Here is a 25,743-nt window from a genome sequence, read left to right as displayed (position 1 = left end):
CCTCTGTCTTTGTCCTTCCCCTAAACCACATGTACAGTCTGCAAGAGGCTTTAGGGGAAGGAGCTTGTGTGTATTACATATTATCTCTACATGCTTATTATATATATGCATATATATATAAAAAAAATATACACACACACACACACACACACACAGAAATCATTTTCGAAGAATGACTCAGGATGTATGTAAATGTATGCATTTTCATTTTTATTTTCCACAAAAGTTTATGATATTAATTTACAAAAAAAAAGTACTATTTGCATTAAATACAGATGACTGAGAAAGATGACGAGAGCTCCCTCAACATGATTTCATTAACTTCCTTTTGCGATGCTTTCTATCCTTCTTTTCACCCTCTCTTTCACCAAGTAATGAATCAACAAAACCCCAAGTGTAATAAAATTCATTACGCTCACCCTGAAATACTGACAAAAGGTAAATCCTCCCAGCAACCCCTCTGCCTTGTGCGAAGCCTTTCTTCCACCATGTACTGTAGTTACTTATATAAAGAATAATAGTGGTGTGAAGCATTACAAACAGCCTTAACTCTTTATTCATCGGACAGCCTCACATTGTCTCCTCTCATTCTCTCTTCCGTCTCTTTCTCCAGTCTTTTTGTCCTCCGTCAGGCACCGTACACGCTCTCATTACTGTAGGTCATGTAGAGAAACAGGTCCTCTTCATGGTGCTCCTGGAAACACAATAGAGCAGAGAATAATGCATTATTCAGCATGACAAGTGCACTACTTTAAAATGCAACAGCGCTGAGTTGAAGAATGACAAATAAATGTACCTTGAAGACTGAATGGAATGACACACCCACACTAACCACAAAAGGACTATTTGGACATGATGCATGCAGTCAGAAATATATCTGTCAGCCTCATCTGATTACTTGGGGAATACAAAGCTTTTTAGAAAATTCATCTCCAACAATGACTAAAAATGTGCTGGCTTTATGTCTTCTTATCGTTTAACAACATCAACACACACAAACACACACACAAAGCTTTTTAAGCACGCTACAAACTACTGGCCTCTATATTACTTTCAGAATGACTTCACTCTGTCCACGTTCATGGATTACTGGCAGGCTATTGTGACATTAAGAAAAGTGAAGCAACATCACTGTCTAAGCAGATCTGTCTAGCGTCGTCCAGCTGTGAAGAAAGTTTTGACATTTTGTGTTATTGGAAAGATGCTTCAGAAGAGGCCAGGGATCTGCAAATGTTGGTAAATATGTTTGTAGTAATGCTTACGATGTGTGAACATGTGTGTGTGAAAGGGTGCAGCTACCTCATATACAGCAGAGAGAGGGGAGCTGGATGGGGGAAGGGAGTTGTTGACGAAGAAGAAGAGTGCCTCCTCCGGTCTCAAAGACACACGCTGACGAATCAGAAAGCACAACTGGCCCACTTAAAAAAAAGGAAGGAAAGGAAGAGAGTGAAATGGTCAGCGAGTGTGTTCATTTCATATGAAGAGGAGGGAAACAAGCAACTGTGGGACATGACCTGGTGACTGGTCCTTCTTGAGAGACTTGCAGCATACCGTCTGGCTATTCAGAAGACCTTTTTCACAGCAGACATTTTGACTCATCATAGCAGGAAAAGCACAGTAAGTCATGACAGTGAGCCGGCACACAATATGAGGACCCCCCCTAAGTGGAATGCAGCCATCATTATTATCAAAACACATGCGCGCTTTTCTTGCTGTGACATTTAAAAATGTCTGCCATGAAAAAGCTCTACACATTCAGAGAATGAGAAAAGGGCAGGCCTGTAATAAATATAAATGGATTAGTGTCACCCTCAGTTTGCCACCTGCACCACTAACAGCAACTGATTGATCCATCCAGGTTTGGATGGTGTGTCAGCAGCAAGCCAGATGGCCATCCAAACTTGAATTGGTCAGAGGTGGCTTGTGTAACTGATAAACCAGGCAAGTTTATCGGCTGGGATAAGCTTTTATATATATATATATATATATATATATATATATATATATATATATATATATATATATATAAAAATTGGGAATAAAAATTGCAGTACAGAATTACCTAACTTGGCTTGAGGTTATTTAGAAACAGTCCCGCAAAATCAGTCAAAGTATTGTAATAAGATTTTCAAACCTCCAAATATCATCAGTATCGGCCGACATTATTGCAATGTGGAAATCTGTGAGTTTTGACCAGCTTGTGAGTCTGCTAGATGTGAGAGTTATTTGAGAGGATAAAACTGGGCTTTTTTGAGGCTTTTGCATGTGCTTGGGTGTTTCACCTGTTAAATCTGCGGGCACTAAGTATTTCTTCTTGTCCAGTTCAGGAGCTCGTGACCTCGGGGCTCTCTCCACAATGATCTGGTTAAAAAGACCCAACAGTAATCAGTCATCACTAACTAAGAGAGAATGTGTTTGTGTGCCTAAATCTAAAAAAGAAATATATTCACACTTCACAGTTGAAATTAGTTTAAGGAATCTAAGATCTAGTCTTTTATAAAAGAGAAGTGGCTTTAAATAAAGGTCTAGGTGATCATGATTAGGTTATCAACAGTAAATGTAACATGTTATTAAAAAATGATCAAGTCTTCACACTGACCGGTATCTTGTCAGGATGCTTGGCCCGAACTCTCTCTCCCTCTGCTCTCCTCACCTCCAGCGGTACTGAGCGCTGGTACTGACTGCCCATCTGACAACAACACAGGGAAACAAACAACACCAGAAAACATGAAGTCCCTCACAATAGCATTATTTACCAAGTAGACAAAGGAGAAAGAAAACTGTCTGACTTCACCGACCAGTGCATTCAGTCAACAAGTGATACTGGCCGCCTAAAGAGGACATCATTGTGGGCATCAAGATGAGATACTGGCACCTTTTAATCAAGTGTTTAGTAAAGGCCATATTAGGGGGTGGGTGGTATGATAGTACACATATACTATACTGTAAGAGATTTTGCATTATTGATTATAACAAGGAGCTACCTTGTTCCCTATATATCAGCTATATTCAGCCATTGGGGCAGGGTTGCAAATCAAAGAGAAGGACTATTTAAGGACATTATTGGATTTACATGACAAGATTTTAATAACAAAAGGGGAAAAGTATTTTTAAGGGGGTTGATTGATTGATTTTGCGTTACTGTGATGAAATCCCTTTTTCTTAGCTTAAACTATTTCGATTGTTAATCTACAAGTATTTTGATAATTGATTAATGGGTTCCGTCATTTTTCAAGCAGAAAATAGTGAAAAAATGCAAACATTTCTCTGCTTGCAGCGTCTCAGATCAGAGGATTTGCTGCTTTTCTTTGTCATATATCATTGTGAATTGAATATATTTGGGTTTAGAATTTTCGGTCAAACAAAACGAGACATGGGAGCCTATGTAAACAAAATAAACTCAGTTCCAATTCTTCTTATATCAGGAAATATAAACATCTATAACACTGTTTACAACTAGCTGTGGGTGGAGTAAACAACAATATCGGTAACGTTGAAATCAGTCAGTACACAGATGTTGTGGTCACGATGACACCAGTTTCTGGGCTCACGGCGGTCTGGGTCATCGTGAATTGAGGCCACGTCAATTTTCACAACAGCATTGAGATCGGCTCAATTGCCTTCCTTCTAAGACTAATATACAGAAAACAAACAAACCAACTACACCAATCGTTGGAATTATCTGACCGCCAACGTTTACATCTATGATATAACATGCAAACGGTGGTTTTGCTAACGCTATCTTAAATCAGCTGTTTGTGGTGCTAGCTAACAACGGTAGCGCTAACAACTGAAGCTAACGGATCAACGAGACGTTACTGTTCACATACCTTTCAAAAAGACAAAAGACACGTTTCACTCAAAACAGGACAAATACAGATCAACACCACTGGTCCCTTGTGTCGTCAAGTTTCTCAAAAGAAAACTGTTTGCTCAAAATGCAGTCATAACGCACGGGAATGCGACCTATTTCAAAGATGTCGACTGGTCTATTCTGCTGAACGAAAACAACAACAAATAGTCCAACGCCCGCCCACCACATTTGTGACCAATCAGAGACGTGTGTACAAATTGACAGCGGAATGTGTCCATTCAGAGGGAACCAAGGGCAGGGTTACACTGCATTCATTGGATAAACACTGCTGTCCATCTACATTTGTTGTCGCCACGGTTGCCGTGAGTGATGGCACTTATAACCAATAGCAGGTCTTGGAAACTAGGCCAGGCCGACGTGGGGTCACGGCTATAGTCACGCCTCAGCCAGGCTACGTGATATCGTGAGTGCCTTTTTTCATTATCTGTACTGTTCTCGCTCCTATGTAAACAGCTCATTCAAACACGTGCCAGTAAGGCTCGCTGTGAACGTGCAACATTGCTGCTGATGTACAATTTGTCAGTTATATCTATAAATTACCAAAACATGATGAAGGAAATAAGCCACAGCTCACTCTCAATGAGGTATGTATATGTTCAAAAGAGATTTTATTCCACCAGTCTAAATTTTTTGAAATGTCCTCACTGTGTAAGCTCTGTACATCTTTGAATGGTCTTGTATATTTTGCATGATTCGTGTCAGCTCTCCTGCATGCAGGGGCCATCTCTTCAATAGACATGCATCATTCACTCAACTGTTAGATTCTGTTCAATATACACAAATAAAAATAAGTTTTCCAAAAATGACATTACTTGGAAAAGGGTGATTTTTCCCGTAAAACTATTTTCCTTAAAACACCAGTTCATTGATGTATTACGGTACACACAACAGATAGCAGATAGAGTCACAATGTCCTTAATATCTTTCAGGCATGTCTCAGCAGTTCACGCATTGCTCTAAGGCAATATATTGTTCCACAGAGTGAAATAAGTGAGACCCAATGCTACATTGAGATGCATTCTTACAGCATTTCAGTTGCTGCATTCTTGTGAACAATACAATAAACAAAATCGTCATTTGGAGCACTGAATGTCCATAGTTCAATTTCCAGCAGTTTGAGGCAGACAACTAAGAGTCTTCTCCTTTTCGGTGCATCCAGGACGTCCCTCTGTTCAGTCCCACTCTGAGCGTCGTGGTCAAACAGCAGCTGTGGCCGTTGTCAGCTTGAGGGCATCTGACAGGTTGCGTTGTCTGACTCTAGAGTTGCTTATGGTTTCCAAATGGGAATCGGGCACCCATCCACGATGCCGATCAGACAGTCTGGTCCCCTCTACCCAATCTGGGAGGAAGAGAGAATCCAACATACAGTAACTGAATGCTTTTTCTCTAATAATACCAGGTTCAGGGCAATACTACAATCAAACATTGCACAGGTGAATGGCACTTTCTGTAACGGAATGACGGAAAAGGTAGTGTGATGGTCTTACGGTCACTGCTTTGTTGGTGCACTAGAATGACATCAGCTTTTTCCAACGACAATTCATCAGGCTGCTGGGCAACAAAAGCTCGGATACACTGCATCTGTGGAAAATCTGTATGGACAAAAGAGGAGAGAGGTCAGACCTACAGTAATTAAGATTATTACAAATTGTAAAACACTGTCAGTGTTTTTGGCCAAAAGAAATCCCACAATACCATCTTTCATTTTGTTTACTTTCATGTGACAATGGAAGTGTCGTTGAGGAAGCAAAATGATGATGAATCTTTGGAGTTTGGAATCTAAATTTACAACTCACAATAGAGTAATCTATTTAGTGTTTATCATGTAGGGAATGAGTGAACTAGGATTTCAGACACAGCTTATGACTAACAAGTAGAATAGTTCACCTTGTGCAGCAGAAAAATCTATTTCAGGATGTGGCCGGGAAAGAGCGGATATCCAACGTAGCTTATCACTCCTGAAGGGGAAAAAAAAGCAAAGACGGGTGTATCTTCCGCAACTTTCTCCACCTTGTGATGTGACAGCCAATACAGACATTCCCTGCCACTGTCTCAGCCTCTTACTGTGTGTCAGTCCGTAGCAGCAGGGCTTTGTGTGTCATGTGCAGCCGGAACAGGTTCTTCTGGAGGGAGTGAAGTTTGACACGACAGTTCTCTGCACGCAGGTCTGATACAGGAGAGTGGTCTATTACTGTGAATCTCCCCCCTCTGGAAGCAGCAGACGGCACAAAAGACAAATGAGATGGCAGAAGGAAAGACTGATAAGATTGAATGATGATAAAGGACTGCGGATATGAAGGAGAACAGGATGTAGCAATGAGAGGTAATGGAAGGTAATGAGAGCAATGCCAGTTGGGGGTGGATTATTCTAACCTTACAAAACACGCTTGTTGACTCACTCTTTTTGTAGTGAAAGTAGCAAGTAGTCATTGAATAGGTGCAGGTAGACATTCCTCTCTGTATCCTTTAGAGAGAAATCCATGAGTTCAGTGACCGGCCCTTCCCGCACCAGCCTCCGAGACTGACTGATCAGAGGAAGAGTCTGTAAAAACACACAGAAAACAGAGAGACAAAAAGACAGTTGTGTTAGCATGTTATTTTTGAGCGTGAAAGTTTTTTTCACAATGGAAATAGTAGTTTAAACAAAATTATCTTAAGTCAAGGTCCTACTTATTAGCATTTTTCAACCACATCTCATGGTCAGTTGTAAATTTGGCATATACAGTTGTGTTCAAAATAATAGCAGTGTGATTAAAAAGGTGAGTAAACGTCAAAATACCTCAAATAAATTGTATTTTAATGAACACAAATGCATTGGGGACACAGCACTTTCTATTTCAAAGCAAGAAAATTGGAAAAAGTAATTGAATTTGATAATATTTTACAGAAAGTCAAGAAATATGTTCAAAAAAATAGCAGTGTTGACATCTGTCTTTACAAACTCAAATGTACTGTATAAACTAAGAAATGCTTGAAGATTCAACTTTCCTGAGAATCATAAACTAATATTTAGTTGCATAACCACGGTTTCTGATAACTGCTTCACATCTGTGGTGCATGGAGTCGACCAACTTCTGGCACCGGTCAACAGGTATTGCAGCCCAGGACAATTCTACTACGTTCCACAATTCCTCTGAATTTCTTGGTTTTGCCTCATGAACAGCATTTTTCATGTCAGCCCACAAGTTTTCTATGGGATTAAGGTCCGGGGATTGTGCTGGCCACTCCATTACTTGAATGCGGTTTGTCTGGAACCATGATTTTGCTCGCTTGCTGGTGTGTTTGGGGTCATTGTCTTGTTGAAACACCCATTTCAAGGGCATTTCCTCTTCAGCATACGGCAACATGACTTCTTCCAGTATTCTGATGTACTCAAACTGATCCATGATCCCTGGTATGCGATAAATAGGACCAACACCATAGTACGAGAAACATCCCCATATCATGATGCTTGCACCACCATGCTTCACCGTCTTCACTGTGTACTGTGGCTTGAATTCAGTGTTTGCAGGACGTCTGACAAACTGTCTGTGGCCCTTAGACCCAAAAAGAACAATCTTACTCTCATCAGTCCACAAAATATTACGCCATTTCTTTTTAGGCCAGTCAATGTGTTCTTTGGCAAATTGTAACCGCTTCAGCACATGTCTTTTTTTTAACAATGGGACTTTGCGGGGGCTTCTTGCTGGTAGCTTGGCTTCACATAGACGTCGTCTGATTGTTACAGTACTCACAGGCAACCTTAGATCTTATTTGATCCTCCTGGAGCTGATCATTGGCTGAGCCTTTGCCATTCTGGTTATTCTCCGATCCATTTGAATAGTCGTTTTTCTTTTTCTTCCTCACCTTTCTGGTTTTGGCTGCCATTTTAAAGCGTTTGATATCATTTTAGCTGAACAGCCTATAATTTTCTGCACTTCTTTATAGGTTTTCCCTTCTTTGATTAATTCCTTAATCAAAGAACGCTCTTCTTCTGAACAGTGTCTTGAACGACCCATTTTACTCTGTTTTTCAAGGACAAATGCACAGCCAGCATATGCAGCGTCAGCTGCCTTGATCCTTAAATGAGGGCCACCTGTTTAACACCTGTTTTTTTCACATTATCAATGACCTCACTTATTGAACTCAGCACTGCTATTTTTTTGAACACGCCCCTTTCAGTTAATGATTCAGTTTCACAGAATCAGCAGCATGCACGCCATGCCTGTTGGGTCTGTTGGTTTTCTATACCTTTACTAAACCTTCTAGAAACTTACTTGCAGTGTAGAAGTTGAAATTTTAACAAAAACAGTGATTTATCTTGCTAGTGATGTGGGACTGCTATTATTTTGAACACAACTGTATATACATAAAGTATTTCTGATTCTGATACGACCAGTTGTTGTCACCTGATTGTAGAGAGGCCATCTCCATGACAACTGAGTTAAATACATCCACTCATGAAGACTCTGATAGCTAATAAGTGGACCTTGACTGAAGATCATTTTGTCACATTATTCATTTTGTTCTCTAGATACCATAAACATCACTTTAAACACTGGAAAATGTACTCATTAGTGCTGGAGATTATGGTTTTCATGTATATTATTCTTTTCCCCAATTGTGGGTATATCATGAAATAATATTGTATTTATATGTATAGATGTTCAATGCAATTAACTATGTTCAACTATTTATCAGATAAAACTCCACACAAATAAATAAAAAAAACTGTCAATATCTTATTTTGGTAATTACAGATTGCTTGAAATCAATAATTTGGACAATAGGATGTTATAAAACAAGAATGATTATGTTATGATCATATCATCACAATACAATCCCATTGACTTTCTCCCAGTCAGTAGTCATTACTTACCCTGCACTCAAAGTCCACCTTAGCACTGAGCGAGACCAGGGACTCGATGCTTTTCATCTGAGTAATGCTGTCATTACTCTCTTGAATCAGCTAATGAAGAGATGAATAAAAGAAAATACAGGTTTGTCACCAATATTAAAATATTGCTATCCTACGTTGATGTACAGCGAAAAGGGGATGTTGCTGTACCTTTTCCAGAAGTTTCAAAGATTTGATGGCCTGAGTCGCCTCTGCAGTACCAGGAGTTGTTCTCTTCACAATGTTCTGGACAGAAACAGTGTGTGTTAAAGTGAGATAAAGGGTACAGGATTAAACATGTTGTGAACCATCAACCACTGCTGTTTTAGAGAGGCCACACACACACACCTGGACCAGCAGCTTAATTCTTGTGATCCTTTGGAAAGGAAGGACAAGGAAGGAACGAAGAGGAAGCCTCTGACAAACTGGACTCCTCTCTAATTTCTCCACAATGCGCTTGAACCCTTGATTCTCATTCCTGAAAGAAAAAGAGAAATTGAATGTAAAGACAGACAAAAACAATACACACAAAAGCTGAACACAAAAGCTTGACTGAATGGCTTACATGAGTCTCTGGTAGGTGGCATCCTGATAGGACTGGTTGGTGAGGTAGGGCACATAAACCATTTTGAAGCGCTGACAGTGCCGGGCGATGATATCACACACTGTGAAGTAAATGATGTCTGATTCTACTCGCTCCTCCAGCTTTGATAAAAAACTAAAACAAAAATCAGAAAGAATTCTTTTGAGCTTATTTGTACCACAGATTTGTAAACACAAGTAGGTTCGATAATCACTTAATGTAAGTTTCATGTCAGATCTAAATGATTTAAAAGTTTAGCCTGATAAATCTACCTAAATGTAAATGTAGACCTGGCTCAGATGGATAAAGAACTGGCTCTAAACAATGTGTAACATTTCTGACCTGTGGCTGATGGCACGGACATCAGCCAGCCGGGAAAACAGCCAGTTCCTGTCCTGAGTGGCCAACAGCGCCCCCAGCTGTTTGGACTTAACAAAGTGTTCAACAACAATGTCCAAACTCCGGCAGTAGGAGGCCTCTGAGGTCACCACCTCAAATCTCACCTAGAAAGCAAAAAACAAAAGGAGAGAAATACATGAGAAAAGTCTAAAACTTTGAGCAATTGACAGCTAGACAGTAAATTATGGCTAATAAGCAAAGGGTGGTTAGTTCTCTAGAGGCTGGGGCATTTTGACAAGGATGTGACTAACTAAGGAAGATTTCACAATAAGTCGAAGTATTCCACTTCAGACTGTTTTAAAGTTCACAGGAAAACACCTACAGTACCAGAGAAACACGGCACGTTTGCGCAATCTTGTCTTCTGGCAGGAGACACTCTTTTGCCAATAAAAAGTGGATTCATGGGCGGGTTATTCTGGGATGTGGCAAGTCTGAATATTACGCGTGGTTTTAGTAGTTTGAGGTGTGAAGTAATGACAGTTAGAAGCTAATTCCTGTAAATCTTGCCATTTCCCAGATGTCGGTAGAGAAGGTGCTGATGTGAAATGACGCCCAAAACAGAGGGGTGAATCACTAAAACTATAACAGATTCATTGTGAATCTAAGTTATCAGATATGTTAAGCTGAAGGACAAGTGAAAGATAACTGTCTTAATTGCCTGCAGGATTCATATTTTTCATGTTGCGCAGGTTTTTACACTCTTTAATAAATGGGAACAGTTTTCGCTGCTCTAATCAAAATGTCCAATCTAAGCAAGATTAAAATCCTTCATACAAGCTGGATGAAGGAAGTAAAGCTGTAGGAAAAGTGAAAGATAACAGGTTGTCTGGAAGATTCTCCTGAACTTTACAGAGCCAGGAATGCTGTGCCAGTAGCTTTCCAAAGTAGAGTTTGAGCTTCATTCACTGAAAAGTTACTGGCTCATTCCTACCTCAATACAATTCAGAGGAATCAGAAGGCAAAATCCTTCATACAAGTATGAATAATCTTCTGCCATCAAAGGGAAAATGTGCAGCAAGACAAAGTTACCTCCTGTAGTCGCCTCTGGTCCTCTGTGAGCTCCTCCAGCTCAGCACTGTTCCTGACCGCCGGCAGCTCCCGCCACAGTGTGGCCGACTGTGTGAGAGAGATGGACAGACGTGGGGAGGAAGGCCTGCCTTCACTCTTGGGGGGCTCAGGGAGAGGCAAGCTTTTGACACTGGTGATGGAGCATGTGTGGGACAAGGAGTGGGGGTGTGGGACAGGAGGTAGCGGAGGAAGAGGTCTGCGTGCAGGAGGAGGTGAGGGAGCGGGAGACGGAGTATTGTCCTCGCATACAGATACGACATCGGAGCGAGCCTGACGCAGGATCTCAAAGTTCTGAGCAGCCTCGCTGTACTGCTGGTAGAGCTGGGCAGCATCTGGGAGAAAGAGGAAGTGAGACAGACAGAGACACAGAGCAGAAGAGACGAAGGAGAAACAGAAGAAGAAGGTTGAAAAATACAGGAAGCAAAGGAAAGAAGATAGATAGAGACAGGAACAGTGTTAGCCAAGAGGAGTTGTTTGCATTCGACATTCCTTTTACACATACTTGTCGGAATGCAAAGTCGCAGCAGCAGCTGTTTTTCCCTCAAGTTAGGAGATATGAATGCTTGCAGAAACCTGTCCGTGGCTTGCACAGACACTCACATATCTACAGCACACACTCTCCTGCCCCATTTCTCGCAAAAACCATGTGAATCATGGGTCAAGGGCCTGCCATTTTAGGTTGTTTAAATCTTCACAAATATTTTTGAAGCAGTAAACTGCACACAGACTTCCTTTCATTTGTGTATTTCATTTACATTGTGAGCCAACATGTACTGAGTAAGAGATTAACAGTTAGTGTGCATGTATCAACACAGAGCTGAATCACACACACTGAAGGGAAATGTTCAACTGCGTCAGAGTAGATATGATCTGAAGACACTGTGTCACCTTTTCTAATGATGAATCTTAAGGTATATTCTGAAACAAAACTGAAATTGAAAAAAAATCAAATTGTAAAAGAAGTCATATGCGCCAGCAAATGTGCAACAAGGCATTAATGAAGTCGATGTGTTCACACAATACTTTTAATGCATGACCTGAATGAAGCGAAAATAAAAGAGATACTCACTGAAAAACCTTGAATTCCTTTTCCGTCTGTCGATTGTGTCCAAAACGTTTCTACAGTGCCAAGAAAGAGTCACAACAACAACTTATTTTTTAACGGTGAAGACAAAAAAAGAGTTGACTATAACTGTCTGAAACTGCTTTATAGTGTGGAACATTTGCATTGAATATACAGAAAGAGGAGTCTACTGAGTGATGTTGGTGACCTTTCAGACACTACAGGACTACAGCAGTGTCCCTCCAAGTGCTAAATAGTTAATAATATCAGGGACACTCTCCATGCTGGAATTGGATAAATCCTGGTCACTACTGTATTTCAGCATGTGGTATTGTATCATGTTGTTTGTGATTGTTTCACTCACCTCAGCTCCACTTCTCCCCAGCTTTTGCTCCGATCATCTTCATCATCTGGAATATAGAAGTATCCATTCGTCGAAACATTATACAACAGCAAACCCATCAGTGCGCTATATTCGGATTAATTTACTACGAACTACAGTGACAGTTTGGATGAATGAAGAAATAAATAAAAACAAAATACCCCCCCCAAAAAATATAAATAAATAAATAAATAGGTAATAAATAAAACAAATAATTGTTAGTTAGTTTAGTAGCCCTGCTACAAGCATTACAGAAAAGATTAGTGTGAGTCCAGAACGTGTTATGTCTCAATGCAGGATCAACCCAAGCCTTTTAGCTCATGCTTCTCCACCTCCGCTCATCCCCGCCCACTACCTGCAACCACAACACTGTGACGCAGTTTCCAGTTTATGGTAATGTGGTGTGTTCAGATCGGCGCATTGATGATGTCTATTAGCAGATGCCTGCCTTAGATTTTGGGTTCTGTGATTGATATAGCAACGAAACGATGTAGGAAACTCTCAGACAGCAAAACAGAGGATATGACTAGAAGATTGTCTGTGATTAAAGTTGTCTGCATGCAAAATCAAATGTTGCATTCATTTAAACGTTGCTTCCCTGGGCCAAAATATGTCAACCTGATTAGATTTTTAATTTTTTTTAAACAAGACAGAAATTAAAACGTGTGAGCCAAAGGAGAGTTAATTATGTGGCTTTCCGAAAACATCTGATTTGAGCAGATAGACCATTTCCATCCTCCACCTTCTCTCTTTACCTGTTGTAGAGAATATTCTGGTTCTGCGATCCCTTCCAACACCTTCTTCTTCCACTTCTACAAGTTCTCCATTTCTTCTTCTTTCAGTGGTTTTACGGATCCCCCTTCTTCGTAACCGAGCCTCAGGACCCAAATCTCGGAAACTGCAGCTGCTTGTCAGAGTCCCTCCTTCTACTTTCCTTTCTGCCACCACCTCCCCCTCTCTGCTATCCACCTCAGTTCCCTCTCCCTCTGTCATCTTTCCGACCTCCTCTGCAGTACCCCTCTCTTCGGGCTCCTCTCCCTGACTTTCTTCTTCACTTTCACCCATTCTGTCTTCCACCTCCTGGCCCTCACCCTCTCTGGAGGGAATGAGGAGGTCAGAGTCACTTTCGTAATTAAGAATGGGGCAGCTGTTAGGCTTGTACAGCGTGTTGCTCACAGATAAATACATCTGAACTTCCTTCTCTCTGCTCGCTTCTTTTTCCATTTCTGATAACTCATCGCCTGCCTCTTCACTTATTTTCACTTCTGTATCTGTCTTTTCTAACTGAAGGTGACCAGAAGGCTCAGTCTCTTTGTCCATACCACGATCCTCCTTCCCTTCTGTGTCTAACAGTGTGTCAGCATGCGTGTGTGTAGGTGTGTCACCATGCATAGATGTGAACTGGTCAGCATGCATGTCGGCTTGGCTCTGCCCCATACCTCTCAATCCCTCCACCTCCAACGACTCTTCCTCCTCCAGCTCTGGCTCTGAGTGCTGTCCGTCCGTTCTCAACTTAGCAACAGGCATCTCTCCGGTCCCTTGCGCAGCCTCCTCGTGTTGTTTGTCATTCTTGATCGCTGGCTCATGTTGGTCAACCCCTTCTCCTTGTTCCTCTGCGTTAGGTTCATCCACAGTCTGTTCCTCTGAACGTCCAAGAATCTCCCGCACCACATTTTTGGCCCATTTGAGGTGGGGGGCTTGGGAATGCCGCTTGGGCTCGTCAGACATGCTCCATGCCCCGCTCATTCGGATCCGAATGGCCTCCACCTCTTCTGGGCTCATTGCTCCAGTGTTAATCCCATCCAAGATGGGTTGAATTTGTTGAAAATTCACCTGAGAAAAAACATCAGCATAGGGATTACTCGGGACTGGCGAAACTTGCTCTCTTTCCACCCCTTCTTTATTTTTCTCTCTCCACTCTAAGAGGAGTCTTTCAGTTCGCGAGTCTCTTTTAATTGTCCCAATTTCGGCATACGGGTGCTCCGTCTTGCTCCTCATTCCCTCACCAGTCTCTGTGTTTTGAAGCTCTGACGACACTCTGTATCTGATATCCATTTCAGCTGTTTCTCTCATGGCTGCCTTTTCCTCCCTTGACAAGTCACACTCACTCTTGCGCTCTGTGTCCTGGTTGTTGATGATCAGGTATTCATCATTTCTACTCAGTGTCGGATGATGGTCATCCTGAGGTTGCTGTGTGGTGTCATCACTACAATGATGACGGTTTTCAAAATTTGGGCTGTCTCCTTCCACTCTTACCGCCTGATCATCGTGGGATAATGACTTCTTGTTGGCTTTTGACCGGGGCAATGTTTGTCCAATCACACAGAAGACGTACTTTGGATGCTTTTCACTCCCAAGTTCCTCGTCATCAAAGGTCTCCTCCTTTCCAACTGTCCATTCCACTTCCCTCTCCTTGTCTCCCTCACACCCCTTGACGGCAACAGGTGAGGGACCCTCATATGGAACTCCACTTTCCCAGAATTCCTGACAGTCTTCAAACTCCTCCTCGTCATCTTCCTCTCTTTCGTCCTCGTCGTCCCCGCCGCTGGACACGGTCACAAAGTCGTCTTCTCCTGATAGCATTCTGTCTCGCTCTTGCTTACACCCTCTCTCACTTCCTCCTTCGCTCTCGGAGCGGGCACAATAATCGCTCCCACCCTCTTCCTCTCTGTCACTGTCCTCTGTGTTATCTGTCACGTTCTCTCCCTCTGCATCCCTCTGCCGGCTTCCCTCTATACCTCCATCGCTGTCAGACAGATGTTCCTTCCCTCCCTTATCTATTTCTCCCCAGACGTCACCCACCTCCTCACCATCTACACTTACACCCTCTGTCTCCCTCTCTATGTCTCCCCTGTAATCATTTCTCCCTCCATGTCTTCCTCTGTAACCACTTTGGTCCAAGTACCTCTCATCTGGTTCCTCTTTTACTCTCCGCCCCTCTCTTCCCCACTCAGCCTGTGACTCCATACTCCTCTCTTCTTCTCTCCCCCTTTTCCCCCTTGTGTGTCTCTCTCTGTGTACAAATTCTTCTTTACTATTCTTGCCCCTCTGTGGCTCTAACCACATCCTTCTCTGTTCTGGCACGCTGCCTGTCGTCTCTCCCCCTCTCTCACTTCTTTTTTGCTCCCTTTGACTTCTTTCGGCAGCTCTCTCTGGATTCCTCTGTTCTTCCACATCTCTGTCACTTTCAGTAGTGCTGTCTCTTCCTGATTCCCTCTCTTCATAACTGTCTCTGCCTCTTCTATATCTCATGTCACTGTCCATGTCGCTGCTCCATTCCCCGCTGCTCTGGGCTCTTGGCGGGACCCTAGGAGCCGCCTCGTTCAGGGATCGGCTGCTTCTGCTTGTCGTATCATCCCACCTGGGATCGCCCTCTCTTTCCTTTGTTTCCCTGCGTCTCCTCTGCTCATACTCTCTGTATCTGTCATCCTTCATGTCTCTCACACTTTCCTTCAATCTTTCTCCCTCCCTTGCTGCTCTCCTGTCACCATCTGTGTACCTTTCCCTATCTTTCTGCCCTCCTCGCGTCCTGGATCGATCCACATCTCTTTCCCTGTCCTTGTCTCTGTATCTCTGTCCGTCCTCCTCCCTATATCCCCACCTATCTTGATCTCTCTCACTCTCTGTTTTGCCCATGTTGTCCCCCTCACTTCTGCTGTGTTGATATGTCAACTCCTCCCTCTCTCTGTCCCTCGCTCTTTCCCTCTTAAGCTCTCTCTCGTCACTGTCTCCTTCACTCCTGGTGTCCCTCCTTCCCTCTCTCCTGTGCGCCTTTTCCCTCTCCTTAGTATCTGTGTAGATCTCTCGGTCTCTTCTCCTGTGTGGAGAAGGCACCCCGGCCTCCCTCTTTCCTGTGTTAGGCCTGGGCTTTTCAATTTTTCTAGCTGCGTCCCTCTCCCTTCTGTCCCGTGAATCCCCCACTTCTCTTCTCCTGTCTTGAAAACCTACATCAGACTCCTGATATCTTTCCCTCTGTCGTGATTTCTCATCTTCTACAGGTCTTCGTCTGGTGTTTTTTCCCTCTTCCTTCGCCCTGCTTCGCATCTCATCTCTTTCTCTCTCTCTGTACCTCTCTCTCTGCCGTGCCCTCTCTCTTTCTCTCTCCCACTCATCTGGCTCAACTCTTTTCGGCCTATCTCTCTGCCTCCTTTCCCCCCTCGCTTCATCCATCTCAATGGTGGGCGTCATTCTTCTGCCACGATCTGCACTGTTTTTTCTCATTCTGGGAAATGTGTCGCCTTTCTTCGTCGCCCTCTCTACCTCTCTCTCAGTCTCCTTCTCTACATTTGACAGCGGCCTCCCGTTTCTGTTTCTGTCATCTTCTAGCCTCCTTTCTCTCTCCCTCCACTCTCTTTCTCCCTCTCTCGGCTGGGGCACTGTAGCTCTGTCTCTTTCATAGTATCTTTCCCGTGGGTCCATTTCTTTGTATCTGGCTTTGTCCCTCATTTTCTCAGTTTCTCTCTCTCTCCTCCAGTCTTCCTCTCGTTTGCTGTCTCTCTCTCGCTCCGACTGTGCAGTCATCGCTGGCCTGGGACTTGGATCCCGGGAGATTTTTCCACCTGGCTGAAGCTTGCGGTCAGATGTGTTTATGTTAGATAAAGTGTCAAAGATGGTGCAGTTGGGCCTTTTGGTCCCCATAGTATCATAATTTGGAGAACCTAAAAGACAGCAAGACTCCACATCATCAATTTAGAAATCAGACATTCAGAGTCAAGCCATTTTCTCAGACAAATCATATTTGAATGTCAAATTAAGCAGAATGAGAAGGCCCTGCGAACTTTGACATATTTAGTTAATGTCACAGAGTTGAGTGTAAATACTCAGGAAAATTATATAACGTTACTGCTACCTTTGAAAAATCATGGTAGCTGCAACAGTGAAGCTGTGTTTTCGGTCTATGAATTGTAGAATACACTAAATTGCTGCACTTGAACTTCGGATCTAAAAAGCTGTGTGATATTTTAATCCAGTCTGGTTGTACAGTAACAGTAGAAAAGAAAGATGCAGAGAAAAGGTGACACCCTCTTACAGTTCTCTAAGAATGCAGCACAGACCTGCAAAGCACCGCATACCATGGGAGTATTTCAGAAAGCAAGGGCCTGTGACACATAGGCACGGCATGTAACATGTAAACCACAACTAAGCTAGATCTAAATCTGGGCTCAAACCAGAGGCAATTTACAGAAGTGTTCATTTGAAATCCATGAAAATAGTAACTCACCTGAATGTAGTATCCTGGGGAGATCTGTGGTCTCCCCCCAATCTAGCTCAACTCAAAAAGCATGGGATTGCACAACACATCAGAATTAATTCTCCATATTCACATTGTCTACGTGACACAACAAATGTCCTCCTTTTTTTCAAATAAATCCAAACTGCCTTTTTCTTTCAATAGCTTAACTCTTGTGAAAAACGTAATGTTTACGCCTGAGCTCTCCTTGCTTTTCCCTCTTGCTGCCTCTCTCTCTCTCTGTCTCTCCCCTCCTTCCTCAAATTCCCAAACAAGTCTCAACAGATTGACACTTATCTTTCCCCTCCTCCTTCTCTCTGTCTTGTCCTCTCAGTCGCTGTTGCTGAACAGGGAACTGAACTAAATCAAGCTGAAGTATGTCGAGTCTGTCCACTACTTCAGTCCTTTCCCCTCCTTTCTACTGCCGAAGTGATCGCCTGTGTGGACCCCCCCTGGCAAAAACAAAAAAAGTACACAACTCTCTCCTGCCCCATTCTTCTCTCGTGAAACACAGGAAGTACACCTCCTTGGACTCTCTGTCTTAGAGCAGTGATTGGTTGATATGGAGTAGCCGGGTGTGTCTGCTCAACACACATAGCCAGGTAAGGTAAAGGCTGTGACAAGGGAGAGTGGGGGGAGGGGAGACAGAGAGTGAAGATTGAGAGCACAAACTTGTGGAGGGCTCACAGAGGCCTATAAAAACTTCTCTACATTCCCCTGAGAGGTAGTAAAGAGCTGAAAGAAAGGGAAACACAAACTGTTCTTATGATTAAAAAAAAACAAGATTAAGCAATCACAGAGGAGGAGACCAAGGGAGGGGCGTTACAAGGGTGATCTGTGAATGATTTGTTCAACAATGAAGTCCTGCTTTACTATGTTGATTGAGGACTGATGTGGCCTGAGACTACAGGTTTGGAGTACCAGGACTCTATGTCATTAACATTACAAAAATAAAGGCAATAAAACCTAACTATGATCACTTTCACATTTAATCATTCCCTTGTTTTGTCTTTATAATTTTGATTAATGCATTTTGCAATTTTACATCTCAAGCTGCCAGTTTATTAGGTACAGCTATAACTAATGGAGTCTAGTGAAACTTCCCTGCAGTTAATCCTACCTTTGTAAGGGTTATAGTGTTCACTTTTGTTGTGTTATTAATTATTTGTTGATTAAAGTTTATGATTATCTTTAAGACTAGTTTGTGGGGCTGTTGAATTGTATTGCATTATACTCAGAGATGTTTCTAAAGTTTTATCCATCCCATTTATATCAATGAGGGCATCCGTTTTAGCTAGGTCTACATAATAGACTGACAACTGAGTGTTTATGGCTACTATATGGCTAAACTTGATACCACTCTCATGTCTGTACGGTAAATATGAAGCTACAGCCAGAAGCTGGTTAGCTTAGCTTAGTCTGTCTGTTAAGAAGCTAACAATGATGGCAAGCTAGGTTGGGATAAGAAATTGATCAGTTAATTGAAATACAAACAAAAAACTAAAACTTTTTGACTGTCTCCTCATGAACTAGACTGTTGTGTTAAATAGGACGACTGAGCCAGTGCTCTCTAAGGTAAATAAAAAGTGCCTAAGCGTGCCTAAATACATTGAGCAAACACATGAGGAATGTTTATCATCTTGAATCTTATCATTTTAAACAGTTCTTTTAGAAGAATGGGGCAATGTTTCAGGCAAATCAGTCTGATCAAACTCTTAACAGGTTAAAGGTCCTCTTGTATTTAAATTCTTGATGATAAGGTGGAAGGATGAGGTACACACTATTGTATAAAAATCAACCTTTGGTAGCCCAGTATTGTTGCTGACACAATTGAAAAATGCTGATGCAATTGAAACACTATACTGGATATACTGGTACTCTACTTTGTAAGGCATAAAATGAATGTACCCTCCTAACATTGTTTAATTCACACCAGAGCAAAATATTCTACACATAGTTTTCCACATAGTTAAATACACACGTTAAGAAGGGTTTTAGAGACGTGTTCAATCAACGTTGACATAAAGACAAGAGGGAAATTAAATCACAGCTATATAAAGTCGAGGATTACACAAGTCCAAGGCTTTTTATGGTCCTTAAGGAGAGATGTTGAGTTGAGAAATATTTCAACATCAACTGGTTGGATTAGCCAACATTTTGTTCATTCATGATCCCCAGACAATGAATCCTAATGACATTGGTGAACTCCTGACGCTTACTCTAGCGCCACCATGAGGTTGACATTGGTGGTTTTGGTTTTTTTTCTCAACAACTACCAGTACAGATATTCATGTTCCCTCCAGGTTGAATTGTAATAACTATGCTGATCTCTTAACTTTTCTACTAGCATCAATTTTTGATTTGTCCAGTACTTTGGTTTATGACCAAGTATCTGCAAAAATAAGAATATTCCCATCAGTCATAGCTGTACTTTGTTAAGTGATAATTAGCAAATGTTAGCATGCTTACACGCTAAAGTGGTGAACATAGTAACATGCTGGTGTTAGCATTTAGCTTAAAACATTGCTAAACAGAGTCGCTAGCATGGCTGCAGTCTATAAAATAAAGTGAAATAAAGTGCCAAAGAAGTGGCGTTTGGAGGGTTTGTGTCCATCTCCAGACAGTTGTGAATCCAATTTTAATTCAGTAAGGCATTTTTGTATAATTTTTTAATACTGCACTTACTTAAATGGAAAAACAATCTGTCTGGATCCAGATGAATTCTTAAAATGTCTCTCTCCAAAATGATAATTAAATAAATGTGGTGGTTTGTGCAGCACACAAGTAGACATGATAGAGCTTTTCCTCTCTTCCAACTGTAGGAGTCTCTGGTCAGCTGACGCGTTGCTCAGCTGCCGCTCATTGGTCGCGCTCCATCTGAACGGTCACGTGCGCGCGTGTGTTTGGTTTCACTTCCGCACTCCGCTGCTGTCTGTAGCCCGTTAGCCTCTTGGATGCCACTTGATCACATTTTGAGGGAAAGCGCGTTTATTATCCAGTACAGAAAGGTGTGCAGCTAACAACAACAACTTAAAACTCCGGACTACATGCAGATTTACTTGATTTTATCTGCATAACAAAATAGCAGCTTTATTGCTGATTAAGTCAACCAGGAAGCGACGTTAGCGTGAGGAAGCTCACTACAGCATAAACTGGCGACTGTCAGTTTGTCTGTTAAACTAACAAAGAAGCGTTTCCCACTCATTTACAGTAGACGAAGTCATGAAGGTAGGTGCACAATGTGGCTAAAAGTTCAATTCTGTTAAGCTTATCAGAGGGGTCATTTTTAACTGTTTCCTCAGGGTAATGTATTGCCTCATGCGGAGATGAACAGACATTTTGCATGCACACACTGTATTTAGTGAAGGCTTAAAATACGTAGTTTCACAACTAAATTCCCCAATTACACGATTAGTTTATCTGGTTCGTAGTCTGCTTTTCTGTCCTTAGATATTGTAGTCTACACTTAAAATAGTTTTTCCGAGAAATGGACAGGTAACATCCTCCTACTTATGTTTTTTTGGTCAGGAAGCGATTACATGAGCATGCCGAAGTTGCTCATAGTGAACAGGAGATAATCCCACCACTTCATTTTGAATTATTTCTAAAATAGGAGTAGGCCACATGGATAACACCCTCTGTCTTGGTATATGTAACATATTTATTTAGTGTATTTTACAGTTCATGGATGAAATAATCAGACAGGTTTGTCTGTTTTTGGCTATTCAGTGAATTAAATACCTAACAAATCAAGGTACTTTATCACATTGATGCAAAAATTATATAAAACCCCAGCATTACACAAAGCAGTCCTGTTCTTTGATTTGCATCTTTGACAACAATAGAGATGTCAAAAGGATTAGAGCTGCAACTAACAATTCATATTATTATAGATTTATTATCTGCCAGTTATTTTCTCAATTGATTGATTAATCAATTTCTAGTAAATACCCATTATAATTTGTCAGAGCCTAAGGGGATGTATTCACATAGCTTGTCTTGTTTGACCAACAGTCTAAAATCCAAAGTTACTCACTTTAATATCATATATGACAAATAAAAGAAGCTAACTTTCTTACTGAAAAAAATACTGAAATGATTAATCTGTTATCAAAACAGTTGCCCATTAATCTTCTGTCAGTTGACTAATTGATTAATTGACTACTCCTTTCAGCTCCAGGGATAGCTACCATAATATAAACAGTTTATGACATTATATATTGTCATATTTTCCAACCTTAATGTCAAATGGATGGTAAGTAATTATATTTGCTTGTATGGTAATAAATGAAATAATAATTTTTTTCATGTAATATCTGTGCCAGGTGGTCAACAGTCAAAGTGGAGGGTCCTTCCTGGTGTGGACCCTGGCTGTTCAGCTGGTCCTGTGTGGGAGTGGGGTGTACAGCACTGATGGCACAGAGAGATGTAAACTGTTCTCTGAGTCTGTGTCAGAGCGGAAAGTCCTCCATCGACTGGAGCCACTCGCCCATAAGAAGTAAGAAGTGACTCAGCTGTGTACCTGCATATTCAGTACCATCGATATATGTTAGACTGTTTTTGGATTGGCTGTTATCAATCAAAAATCAGTACTAACTGAATATGTAAACCAACCATGACAGAAGCATTTTGCCTGATTGCCCTTTGTCATTCAGTGTTGTGCTTTTTCACCACTTCTGTCTCACATGATTAATTGTTTACTGGGATTTGCTCTTGTGTTGACAGCTTTACAGTAGAGACCAAGAATGGAGACGACAGTTACACATATGTGTTCCAGTTGTGTGGGGATGCAGGGGGTGTTCCAGGAGCTGGGGTTGTTCAGGTGGACAGCAAGAAAACAGAAAATAAACAAACAGTGATTGGCACGTATAATTCAACACAGGCCATTGGAGGAAGTAAGTCTCTGCATGAATTTCCTACTAATTAACCCTTTGTTTTGATCGAATGTTTGCAGCATGTGTGTGAATATTACACATCTGTGAATTTGGATCTTAGATTGGAGGACGTTTTGAGACAAACTATGAACATAATAAGCCAGAAAGCTTACAAATGGTTAATTCTTGAATTAACTCTGAACATTGGACTCACCATTTCATAGATCAGTATTGTGTCTGCGTTGTCTGTTTTCACACTTTACTGCCCTTGCAGGTGACTGGGTGATGTTGATCTACAGAAAAGGCGACACATATGATGGCCACTGCTCCAAGGAAATGAGGAAAGCCATTATCATGATCTCTTGCAACAGGAAAATAGATGTGGTAAAAGAAACACAGATGGCTTTTAGATCAAGAAATAACTAACTTACCAGGTGTTCAGACCCAAAATGGCACTGTTTTTAAAAAAAGGTCCTGGTGTGAAGGTGACATATGATCCATGAAGGTGTCTTCAGTATATGTTGAGTAACATATCCACAAATAGTTTTTAATACTTACAAGTTATCACAGTGAAAGCAATTGTATTCTTCATCTTGATGATTGCAAGGTAATCTACCTGGAAGATTTGCCTGCGTGTCTTTGATTGGCCAATGCAGCATGTTGCTGGATGCTGGATGTTTTTTCACACAGTGCCAATGTAGGCCTGAACATGGCCTAATGCATCTCTTGTGTGACATGTATTCTTGCACCCTTTCTCCTTTTTTCTTATTGTGTGTATTTATCTTTGTCTCCTTCCATCTCACACCCAGGGCAAGCTGGAGGTGGTGCTGGAGGACAGGGAGAGGGAGCACGACTGTTTCTACCTGTTTGAGCTGGACTCCAGTGCGGTGTGCCCAGCTCTTCAGTCCCAGCTCAGCACTGGCTCAATAATACTCATCATGTGCGTAAAGACAGTCTGTAATTAACGTTAAAGCGTATAATATTATAAATGATCAGTGATAATAACCCCTCTCTTCTTTCAGTGGGTTGTGTCTTCTGGCTGTTTACCTCATTGGTGGTTTCCTCTACCAACGACTGATTGTTGGAGCCAAAGGGATGGAGCAATTCCCCAATTATGCTTTTTGGGTGGAGGTTGGCAATCTGACAGCGGTAAGCCTAGTGCAGTTGATAAATAATGATTATTGATTAAACTTCTTTTTTTTCATTCATAACAAACTATATCCCCTCTTACAGGATGGGTGTGACTTTGTGTGCCGATCACGAAATCGAGAGGAAGCCCCCGCTTACAGAGGAGTGGCCACAGATACTTTAGAAGAAGAGCCAGAGGAGAGAGATGACCACTTACTACCTATGTGACCTCAATATGTCAGAAATGGGACAGAAATTGTGTGACACAGTTTACTCTTTCACAGGTTAGATGAAGTTGCTGTTAGACACAAGTCTTGTTTTTCTTGTGCTGGTTTAGGTTAGGACCTGTTGACACTTTGTGTGAATTCCAGACTTGTGCCTAGGGCAACTACTGTGTGATCTGCTTGATCTTCTTAAGAGGGCATGTTACTCACAGGGCTGACAGACCTGTCTCCTCTTCCTACCCCATGCATTTCGTTCTGCTGTTTGATGTCAAACAAATGAGTGAAAAGGGAGAAGTTAAACTTAATGATAATATTGCTCATCTTTTTCTGCTTGGCTAATGATTGATTGTTGTTTGAGGTTGGTGCAGGTTGCAGCAAGCTGTTAGCTGTTGTAGCTTCCTGGGGTCCTGGTTGTGCACTGACATTTGCCGGTTACAAAACACACAAGTGCTTTTGCTCGTGTAACTTGGTAATGTTTTCTTTTGAAAGTCATAAGTAATATGAGAATGTAAATGTTTAATTTTAAGTACTGTGACTGTGCTTACAGCCAAGTAGAAATCACTGCGAAAACCATAGCTTGACTGAATCTAGTCTTTAGTTGGGCATATTCCCTTACCATTATAGGGGAAACATCAATGCTAATATCTCCCTGAAGTGGTCAGTATTATCAGCTTCCTGACTGAAATCTGAGCTTGACAGTTGTAACTAACCATCCTCGTATTTGTTTATCAGAAAGGTCAACAGTGCTATTAAATTGAAATTTACAAATTTCTGAAGCAAAGCATCCAACTAAAATTCTAAATTTAATTCTATCTCAAATGAATAAGTTTTGCTCATAAATTCTACTATACAGTGTTGAGCAGTTAGAAGAGATTTATATATGAATTCTGCTATTCATTCATTTCAAAAAGTATAGTATATATGTAGTATATATATACTTCTATTTTCATAGCATAAATGAACATTCACAGCAAAAAACGAATGTTCATAATCGCAGAACAATTTAATAATGAATATTATAATGGGTAAACTCTAATCTGTCTGCTTACATGATAAAACTGACCCAAGCACCTGATGCACTGCTACGCTCACACACACTAATATTATAGGATGGAGAGTAGATTGTACTTTGACCAAATATTCAGGCCGCTTCATGCCTGATGCGTTGCTTCTTTAGGAAGATAGAGCGGCAAATGAAAGCACTTCATTTTCTATACACATCCTGTATCAATATATTGTGAGGATATCAATAATGAGGTTTGTAATATTTTTAGAAATTTCAAATTATTAATGCTAAGGATTGAATTGGGATTTTTGGCCTTGGTGGCAAAATTATGTTAGGAAGTTGTGAATCATGTTACTATATTATTGTCAGTGTGAGCACATATGTTTGTTTGGTTTGGTTTGTTCCTATCACTTGCTTTTTGTTTTTATTACGGTTGACATTTCTTCGCTTAGTTTTGGCAAATCAACTCCTGGAACACGATCTGGTGGAAATGGTTACACCTGTGGTTGTAGCGAACTGAACAACCTCTGCATTAATATAACGTGTTTGGTTCGAGGAGGATTTTAAGCCTCAAACCTTTTTGTTTGTTTTCTGATTCCATCAAAAATAAAATATGAAAGAAGTTTATGTATGCCCGTTGTACTGGTGAACTCCGTACACACCCAAGTGCACTCACCTTTTTATTAATAATTTATATTTAAATTAATTTAATGGTTAAGATCCTGTTAATATTCAGTAGTGTTTTTGACCATACACCTCGTGGCAGATGTTTCAGGGTAAAGAAACAGGTTTACCAGGTTTTTTGATCAGTGGTTCTTCCATGCCTAAAGGCTAAAAACTCAAATTTACCAGAAACCTTATTCATGGAATAACTTAGTTGGGGAACAGAAAAGAAACATGGGAATGAGTGATAGAAGTCATACATCACACTTGTTGTAGCCCCTGGTAATCGAAATAAATATAATATTTGCATGGTTTTAAGGGCTTAGCGGTGAGGTGGAGCTGAAATAATGGGTATTACTCGAAATTTGGGCAG

The 25,743-nt window shown here is 41.3% G+C and overlaps 3 protein-coding genes across 5 annotated transcripts; 1 reads left to right on the top strand and 2 right to left on the bottom strand.

Moving 5' to 3' along the window:
- Positions 1 to 183: 183 nt before the first annotated feature.
- Positions 184 to 3,992, bottom strand: LOC139289877 (gamma-aminobutyric acid receptor-associated protein-like 1). Its single transcript, XM_070911538.1, has 5 exons — positions 3,831 to 3,992; positions 2,600 to 2,689; positions 2,283 to 2,361; positions 1,300 to 1,418; positions 184 to 694 (listed from the first exon to the last, which is right to left on the bottom strand). Exons 2-5 carry the CDS (start codon positions 2,687 to 2,689, stop codon positions 629 to 631), a joined length of 354 nt encoding a protein of 117 aa, XP_070767639.1. The 5' UTR covers positions 3,831 to 3,992; the 3' UTR covers positions 184 to 628.
- A 473-nt stretch (positions 3,993 to 4,465) lies between these two features.
- Positions 4,466 to 17,942, bottom strand: arhgef5 (Rho guanine nucleotide exchange factor (GEF) 5). 2 transcript variants are annotated; one of them, XM_070911836.1, is made up of 15 exons: positions 17,467 to 17,942; positions 13,001 to 16,903; positions 12,228 to 12,273; positions 11,870 to 11,919; positions 10,762 to 11,132; positions 9,676 to 9,836; positions 9,316 to 9,468; positions 9,099 to 9,228; positions 8,922 to 8,996; positions 8,733 to 8,822; positions 6,274 to 6,416; positions 5,939 to 6,082; positions 5,762 to 5,832; positions 5,362 to 5,466; positions 4,466 to 5,213 (listed from the first exon to the last, which is right to left on the bottom strand). In XM_070911836.1, exons 2-15 carry the CDS (start codon positions 16,881 to 16,883, stop codon positions 5,071 to 5,073), a joined length of 5,565 nt encoding a protein of 1,854 aa, XP_070767937.1. In that variant the 5' UTR covers positions 16,884 to 16,903; positions 17,467 to 17,942; the 3' UTR covers positions 4,466 to 5,070. The 2 variants fall into 2 exon arrangements, with proteins under 2 accessions (XP_070767937.1, XP_070767938.1); XM_070911837.1 differs by having other exon boundaries at positions 13,685 to 16,903.
- A 2,476-nt stretch (positions 17,943 to 20,418) lies between these two features.
- Positions 20,419 to 25,338, top strand: m6pr (mannose-6-phosphate receptor (cation dependent)). Of its 2 annotated transcripts, none has more exons than XM_070912106.1 (7): positions 20,419 to 20,703; positions 21,801 to 21,973; positions 22,201 to 22,370; positions 22,624 to 22,730; positions 23,159 to 23,289; positions 23,372 to 23,498; positions 23,583 to 25,338. In XM_070912106.1, the coding sequence occupies exons 1-7, from the start codon at positions 20,698 to 20,700 to the stop codon at positions 23,703 to 23,705; spliced, it is 837 nt and encodes a 278-aa protein (XP_070768207.1). In that variant the 5' UTR covers positions 20,419 to 20,697; the 3' UTR covers positions 23,706 to 25,338. The 2 variants fall into 2 exon arrangements, with proteins under 2 accessions (XP_070768207.1, XP_070768206.1); XM_070912105.1 differs by having other exon boundaries at positions 22,624 to 22,733.
- The last annotated feature ends 405 nt before the right edge of the window (positions 25,339 to 25,743 follow it).

Source organism: Enoplosus armatus, chromosome 9 (genome assembly GCF_043641665.1).
Source record: "Enoplosus armatus isolate fEnoArm2 chromosome 9, fEnoArm2.hap1, whole genome shotgun sequence".
NCBI classification, from domain to species: Eukaryota; Metazoa; Chordata; class Actinopteri; order Centrarchiformes; family Enoplosidae; genus Enoplosus; species Enoplosus armatus.
This window is presented reverse-complemented; position numbering and strand designations above follow the sequence as displayed.